The sequence below is a fragment of the Aotus nancymaae genome, unplaced genomic scaffold, assembly GCF_030222135.1.
Source record: "Aotus nancymaae isolate 86718 unplaced genomic scaffold, 86718_ANA_hifiasm-v0.15.2.pri h1tg000009l, whole genome shotgun sequence".
NCBI classification, from domain to species: domain Eukaryota; kingdom Metazoa; phylum Chordata; class Mammalia; order Primates; family Aotidae; genus Aotus; species Aotus nancymaae.
Window position 1 is genome coordinate 18,811,925 of NW_026988420.1, and position 8,865 is coordinate 18,820,789.

At 36.3% G+C, this 8,865-nt stretch overlaps 1 protein-coding gene across 1 annotated transcript; it reads left to right on the forward strand.

The window, feature by feature from the left end:
• Positions 1-204: 204 nt before the first annotated feature.
• LOC110569052 (large ribosomal subunit protein uL11-like) lies at positions 205-851 on the forward strand. Its single transcript, XM_064373480.1, has one exon. It carries the CDS (start codon positions 214-216, stop codon positions 652-654), a length of 441 nt encoding a protein of 146 aa, XP_064229550.1. The 5' UTR covers positions 205-213; the 3' UTR covers positions 655-851.
• Positions 852-8,865: the final 8,014 nt, after the last annotated feature.

Sequence of the window (8,865 nt, forward strand, 5' to 3'; positions counted from 1 at the left end):
TAATTTTTTAAAAAACTACAAATGAGACAAAGTGATATGGCCTAAAATTAAGAAATGAAATGGAAATGTAGAGAGGAAGGAGGACAGAAGAATTGATCCACTGATCAAGCAACAGGTGGGTCTTAAAGGATTTGCATAAAAACTGTCAAACCAGTTAGTAAAAAAAAAAAAAAAAAAAGCAGGTTATAAAGGCATTAAAAACACGGATAAAAAATGACGATGGGCTTTCCGTATTCGGCTCGGAGGAGGCCAAGGTGCAGCTTTCTTCGGTCGTCCCGCATCCGGGTTCATCCGACACCAGCCGCCTCCACCATGCCGTGGAAGTTCGACCCCAACGAGATCAAAGTTGTATACCTGAGGTGCACTGGGGGTGAAGTCGGTGCCACTTCTGCGCTTGCCCCCAAGATCGGCCCCCTGGGTCTGTCTCCAAAAAAGGTTGGTGATGACATTGCCAAGGCAACGGGTGACTGGAAGGGCCTGAGGATTACAGTGAAACTGACCATTCAGAACAGACAGGCCCAGATTGAGGTGGTGCCTTCTGCCTCTGCCTTGATCATCAAAGCCCTTAAGGAACCATCAAGAGACAGAAAGAAACAGAAAAACTTTAAACACAGCGGGAATATCACTTTCGATGAGATTGTCAACATTGCTTGACAGATGCGGCACCGATCTTTAGCCAGAGAACTCTCTGGAACCATTAAAGAGATCCTGGGGACTGCCCAGTCTGTGGGCTGTAATGTTGATGGCCGCCACCCTCACGACATCATAGATGACATCAACAGAGGTGCTGTGGAATGCCCAGCTAGTTAAGAAGCACAAAGGAAAATATTTCAATAAAGGTCATTTAACAAAAAAAAAAAAAAAAAAAAAAAGATGGCACAAAGGTAAATCTAGAAGCAAAAACTCCCACTTTTCTAAACACCAAAGCAATGTTTTAATGCCAAGGGAACTAAACAAACTCAGAAAATATAAAATAATATACTTAATTATAACAAAAAAATTATCAAAGTGAAGTCTATATACATCAGTTTTATCAATGGAGTCAACATATCTTACCTAATAAAAAGAAAACATGATGCTAATTTCCAAAGCCAGAGACAGCTATATATTGGACAGTAGCAAAATAAATCAATGAATAAGTAAAAACAAAGTGACATAGGTTAAACATTTTTAAAGGGGCTTTTTTTTTAACTAGATGAATCAAAATAATAAGTAAGTAGCCATCCAGGCTCAGCGGCTCACGCCTGTAATCCCAGCACTTTGAGAGGCCGAGGTGGGTGGATCACCTCAGGGCAGGAGTTGGAGACCAGCCTGGCCAATGGTGAAACCCCGTTTCTACTAAAAATACAAAAATTAGCCCGGCATAGTGGTGTAGACCTGTAATCCCAGCTACTTGGGAGGCTGAGGCACAAAAAATATTTAAAAAAAGAAAGTAGCTTTGTGATTCTGGTATCAGACAGAGTGTAATTCAAGTCAAGGGTATTAAACCTGACAGCTGCTCCCAATATTTTTTTCTAATCTCCTCTCCCAAATTCTACCTACTCTGTTTTTCCTTTGTTCCCTATTACCTTCTCACCTTTCTTGTCTTTCTCTCTGATAATCTGTGTTCACCCTTTAATTTTACTTTCTTATATGTTCTGTGTTCAACTTTTTAATATGTAGAGCAATTTAACTTAACTTTGCATTTTTGGTTTACCTCATTATCTAAATTGTTGATTACATAGAAAGTCCCAGGAGCCTACAGCAAAAAACTAATAAAAATGAAAAGGTTGGCTGGACGAGGTGGCTTACACCTGTAATCCCAGCACTTTTGGAGGCTGAGGTGGACGGATCACCTGAGGTCAGGAGTTTGAGACCAGCCTAGCCAACATGGTGAAACCTTGTCTCTACTAAAAATACAAAAATTAGAGAGGAGTGGTAGTGTGTGCCTGTAGTCACAGCTACTTGGAAGGCTGAGGTATGATAATCACTTGAACCCAGGAGGTGAAAGTTGCAGGGAGCTAAGATTGTGCCACTGCTCTCTAGCCTCCAGCCTGGGCAACAGAATGAGACTGGCAAAATAAAAATAAAAAAATAAAAAGTGAAGGCTACCAGCAACCATTAAAAATGTTTGCTTCCAGGCCTGGCATGGTGCTCACGCCTGTAATCCCAACACTTTGGGAGGCTGAGGCAGGTGGATCACGAGGTAAAGAGATCGAGACCATCCTGGTCAACAAGGTGAAACCCTGTCTCTACTAAAAATACAAAAATTAGCTGGGCATGGTGGCGCGTGCCTGTAGTCCCAGCTACTCAGGAGGCAGAGGCAGGAGAATTGCCTGAACCCAGGAGGCGGAGGTTGCGGTGAGCTGAGATCGCGCCATTGCACTCCAGCCTCGGTAAAAAGAGCAAAACTCTGTCTCAAAAAAAAAAAAAAAAAAAAAGTGTTTGCTTCCTTCTCTCTTTCTCCCTTTCTTCTTCCCTCACTTGTTTTCTTTTCTTTTCTTTGTTTTTCTTTTTCTTTCTTCTTTCATTCTTTCTCTCTTCCTTTTTCTTTCTTTCTTTTCTGTTCCCCACTCTCTCTCCCTCTCTCATCTCTATTATTTGCATCAGTCAATGTCCAGTCATGAAAATATAATTCACCCTTGATATTTCCAGTAGGGAAAAGTGATACAATAAAATAAATGCAGTATTCTTAGGATGAAGAAGCAACAAGATTGAAAAGCTGTTGCTCAAATATTAGAAAGTTGCTACTCTTTCTATTCTTTATTAGAGGGAATCTATACTCATGTTCTAGTCCCTGGAAGCAACAGCTGCAACTGGCCAGGCATCTCACCCACTACCCCTACAGGGAAAATCAACTGTGCTGGAGTCATTTTCAGTCATTGGTCTCTGTCATTGTCAGTTATTCCTTTCTGCTGCTGCTACCACCACTGTCACTTTCAGTTATTGGTCTGCTGCTGCCACCATCACTACTAGAGCAAGAAGTAGAATGGCTTTTCTCTTTTTGTTATCTTATATATTGCCAAAGTTTTCATTGGACAATACTAATTAGAATGCAGATGGCAAGGGAATCTAAAAAATGCAATTTTAAGGCTTCCAGCTTCCTCTGATACAGAAGATACAGGAGAAAGGAGAGTGTGAGGTTGACAGACAATAGATAAATGCAAATATACCTTCCATTTATCTATCTATCTAGCTATATATCTATATACCGATCATCATCATCTATGTTGTGTGTTTAGAAGATTGCTCAATGGAAAATGAACCCCTAAAGATAGAATTTATGATGACTTAAATACATACTGATAAATTTTAATTTTATTATTATTATTGGCTTTATATATTTTCTTGTTTTTATATAAAATTTTTATTGGGATAATTAACACGTTTAAGATGCAATATTACATTCATTATTATGAAATTGCATATAATGTGCACAAACCTTTATTGACATGAAAAAAGGAGTTATGAGAAGACCACCTAATTTTAAGTGGCATGATGATGGTTAAATTTTGTTTAGGGCTTCATATTTTGTCTTTATCTTCCAAATTTTATTAAATTATATATATATCAATTTTATAACTAGAATGAATAATTTGAAAATATATGTCCTTAATAATTTACAGCCTTTTAATCCACTAATTTATAGAAAAAACATTGCAAATGTGCATGTTGTTTTATTTCATATTTATATATTTGGATATATATGCTGTGATGGTTTATATAAATTTTTATTTTAATAGATTACTTAAATGGACTTGATTGCAGTAAGTTTTAAAATTAATATATTTCCTTCTTTGAAAACTTATTTTTTCTTTTAATATTTCTGAAATTGGGATCCATTTAAAATTAATAAATTAAAAAAACAGTTAATTTTTTATAAAAATGAAAGTTTTTTTTTTTTTTTTTGAGACAGAGTTTCACTCTTGTTACCCAGGCTGGAGTGCAATGGCGCGATCTCGGCTCACGGCAACCTCCGCCTCCTGGGTTCCACAATTCTCCTGCCTCAGCCTCCCGAGTAGCTGGGACTACAGGCACGCGCCACCATGCTCGGCTAATTTTTTGTATGTTTAGAAGAGACGGGGTTTCACCATTTTGACCAGGATGGTCTCAATCTCTTGACCTCGTGATCCACCTGCCTCGGCCTCCCAAAGTGCTGGGATTACAGGCGTGAGCCACCGCTCCTGGCCCGAAAGTTTTTAAATTATAAAAAGTGATATGTGTAGTCTAAGAAATTCTCTATGTAAACAATGCAAATACCACACCATGTCTCTTGCAGCTTATCTCAATGTCTTGCTATCAAGAAGTTTCTTTAGTGAGATTCAGCTAATTGTTGATCCAGGGAAGAAACAAATATTGAGTATTCATATGAAGTATAATAGTTAGAAAAATAATCTTTATATTAATTTCTCTAAGTGAGTGAAATATTTTCCTTTTTAACACTTCTAGGAGTATTTGAAATGTGAGTCTTATCAGATAAAGTGATATCTTAAATAATATAAAACAGCATTACTTTAGTAATTGACATATGTATCTGATGAGCCTGTTTCAGGCAATATAGTTTCTACATCTCTGACCTTTTTTTTTCAGATTATGTGTAATCTATAACTAGTGATATTCCAATATGCAATTCATTTCCAGTTAGAATTTCCTGAATGTATGGGCAAGCTATAGTTCTTCCGATATGATTGTTGGGATTGTTAAATATCTTGATCTTGGGCGTCAGTCTCTGCATGTCCTAGACATACTGATTGTAAATGAGTCAGACTAATTCTGGATCTCAGGGTCATATGGTGCCAAACTTCTTACTGATTGTGTCACAGGAGAGAAAATATATTTCCTTTTCTTTGTGTTCTCAATACTCTCCTTTTCCCTCCCTAAGTTTACTCTTTTCCTAGGGCATCATGCCTTCTACTTCCTCTGGAGCACTTCTGTAGTCATCTTCTCCCTTTGGACCTCTTTCAGCCCATTGGCTTATTCCTGTATTCCTGTATTTTATTTACACTCAGAATCAGTAATTAGTTCCATGTTTTAATGCCTCAAGGCATACTATATGACTATAACTGCATTTCAATCACAGATCAACTACTTACAGGACCAGCTGTAACACAGGAGCTTTACATAATATTTGTTAGCCTCAATTTTCTCATTTGTAAAATGTAGCTAATAGTAAATACTGAATAGAATAGTTGTGACTTTTAAAATAAAATATAATCACCATGTTAACCCATTACTGCCTCACAAAAGTTTCTTAATGCAGATTATCTGTTATTGAAATCCGACCTTCCGAACTTTAGTTTTCCATTGTAAGAGAACTTTGTAAATATTTCTAAAAGAGGAAAGAAAACATTAGCACTAAAATTATCCATAATTCAGAAATGTATACATATTTAATTTAGTTATAAAACCATTGTCAATTCCAGCCATTTGGACTTTGGCTAAAATTTAGAAATGTATCATATTCAGCTGTCTTTAAATTGAAAATACAATTTACTGGACCATTAATGAGGTGAATATGAAATAATATAAAAATGGAACTTAAATAAAGAAAAATAAATAAGAAAAATAAAACATTTCAATTTTTATAAATTTTTTATCTTATTTTCTTTTTAAGAATTGATATTGGCACATATCTCCAGTAATAGTCTGCTTACCTCCAATAGTGGTACCTCCTGAAAACATAACTCTTCATGGAGACAGACATAGGAAGGTAGGGCCATTTACCTTTCACTGGTTCATCAAAGGAATATCAATTTCAGCACTTAAGAAGTGAAGTGTGTTGGTCCTTTTACGATTTTCCCTAACGCAATCCTATTTTGCCCCACTGAGGGACAGCTGAACCCATAGTAATCTACCACTGTTTAGTGTCACAAATAATACAAGAATCTCTGCTACATAAGATGCCATTTATCTAGCAATCTTCTTTTGCTACGTTGTCTATCCTAGAAGTGTTTATCAGGCGTTCACCACTGTATTTGTACATTTTATTCATTTTTACATAATTCAGTTACTATAATTCTCTCTTTCTAGACCTTCCATAAATCTATCATTTAAAGGTTGATGCTTTACAGGAAAGATCATAGGTAATTTAATACATATTTTTAATATGTATTTTTTAACTGTGGTACTGTGTTTTGTTTTTTTTTTCTAAGTTGCTGCTAGTGCTCTGGTTACAAAGTTGCATAGGTACTGTCAAATCATATTTTTCCTACAACTTATATCATTTTGTGTGCTGTTTTCCACACCACAAGATTTTTAAGGAACATACTGATAATGTTTCAGAATAAACAGCAGTATTCACCTCCAAAGGAAAAGCACTTTCAATGAATGGTGATGGTAATAGCAGTGAAGTATAACACAGCAAGGTTACACTTTAATCTCTCTTTCCTGACAGAGCCTGTGCCAGTTTTTGAAGCCATGACAGTTAGCCATGGTTGGAACCGTGAGGGGTCTCCCTCTTGCTGGGGAGATGAGTAGATAGCCACCAATATCACGAAACTCTTGGATCAGGCTCAGAGAAGGATATCAGTATTTTGAGAAAGAGTTGGTAACCTGGGGAGAGATATTTGGCACTTTGCCTCATGGAACATGTGTTACTTTGAAAAGGTACACAATTCAGTGAGTGTCCTGCCAGTAGCTAAAAAGATAAGAGAGGCAATAAATGATAAATGAGATCATGCTAGCAAAATGTTTTAGAGTGACAAAAGGTACAAGGACCAGATAATAAATATGGATAAGAATAAAATAGTCATCTTGTGAAAAGATATTGAGCTCATTCTTAAAACTCTTATGAGTAAGAAGAAGAGGTTTTTTTTTTTTTTTTTTGAATAGTTGGGACAACCTGACAGTCTTGCAAAAATGCAATTAACAAACCTAAGAATAAATGAACTCTTCTAGAGCTGAAAGAGCTTAAGTGTATAGTTTATCATCAGTGTACTCCCAAGAGGTATTTTCTGTATGCAGAACTTGTAAAACAATTTCAGAAGAGTCATACTTGTTCACTCACATCACTGACAAAGATAATTCTCAACAATGGCCTAACAAGATATGCCTTTCTGTTTCTTTGTGAAGTTTGAAACACTGCTCAGCTAAAAAGAGAACAAAGCGATCTTCCACAGAGTTGTAAAGAAATATTGAATAGTTCTAACTTGCCCATACTTTGCGATCTCATATATAAGATCATTTTTCAATGTATTTGTTCCACTATATAAATGTGTATTTTTGTGGCTGCTCGTAACAGACTGAAGATACTTTGTGTGGCCATTGAGTGAAGTTACAGTGCCCTAGAAGCTGGCCAGTTACAATCACATTAGGTAAAGTGGTTAAGATGAATGAGCAATAACATAGATAACCAATATGATTCTCATATCCTTTTCTTACTGTGTAACATGAAAAGAGTATTTTAGCAAGGACCAAAGAAAAATTTTAATATGTTCTTGATAATATTCTCTTATAATTTTACAGTAACCTTTACATTGTGTTAGTTTGTGTCTTCCAAGAGGCAGAAACCAAGATGGGATTAAATCTGCAAGATTTTATTGGTGTAGAATTTACCTCCGATACCACATACATGTCATACATGTGTTTTATCAAAGCTATGTCTTGCTTTTGCTAATTTGTATGATACCACTGATGTAATGGATCAGTGTAATAGTCTATGGACTGTTCAATTTGTCAAGATCTTGTGGGACTGTTTCATGACATAACAGAAGATTAGTATAGACATCAGGCAAAAATGTGAATGAATATTATTGTCTGATCCATGTCAGTGTGAACTGTTTCTTTTCTCATTGAAATCGTAAATAAGGAATGTATTTACCAAATCAATGACCACACACTTATTAATTTGTTCTGACAGTAATACCACATCATTCTGAAATTAGGCTGATGGTTGAGTCCCTGGTGGTCTACATTCATTCTTAAGGATTGACCCAATTTCTTTAATTCAAATAAAGCAGTCTGGGTCTGTTATCCCTTCACTTTGAGAGCTGAGAGAGGCAAATTACTTGAGCCCTGGAGTTCAAAACCAGCTTGGGCAATTTGGAAAAATCCTGTCTCTGCTAAAAATATAAAAATTAGCTGAGTGCAGTGGTGCACCCCTGTAGTCCCAGATACTCTGGAGGTAGAAGTGAGAGGATTGTTTGAGGCTGGTACGCCAAGGCTCCAATGAATGCACCATTGCACTCCAGACTGGGCAACAGAGGGATAATATGTCTAAAAAATAAATGAATAAATAAATAGAGCAATATAAATGGAGATATGATAGGGACCACCAATCCTGCATTCTTTAGTTTTGTAATGGTGGTGTACATACCCCTAGGATATGATATTTTATTTTTTAATTTATTTTTTGGGAGTGATGGCCATTTTCAGAGGTTTCTAGTTGACCTTCCCCACAATGATATTCTTATTCTACAGACAATTGTAGGGATTACTCAAAATTACCTAGTGCAGTTGGCCCTTGATATCTGTGAGTTCCATATCCATGTATTCAACCAACCATGGATCAAAAACATTTTTAACAAAAAGCATCTATATGTTCAATACAAATGCTTTTTGTTAAAAAAAAATCTGTTCATATGCACTGGAGGTGGCTAGCAAAATATTAAAGATATATTAGGAAAAGTTATAGATTAGTCTCAAACCTTTTGGAAGTTTTTATTGAGACAGGCTGAAGGCGGCAGGTCCATTAAGTTAGGGAGAAGGTAAGAAGGAGTCTGTCTTATAAGATAAGAAGATAAGTCTGTTTGTCCCCTTTGTCTCTACTCTAACTGTTTACTCAAGTTGACTTTGTTCTGGATCTTCTCGGTGGGAGATCAAAGGGGAATTACCTGTTAATAGTGTTTACTTTGGACCCAGAACCTAAAGCTTTTAGCATTCGTATAA

Excerpts from the sequence above, each read along its gene's own strand:
- LOC110569052 (XM_064373480.1), top strand. The coding sequence starts at position 214 with ATGACGATGGGCTTTCCGTATTCGGCTCGGAGGAGGCCAAGGTGCAGC.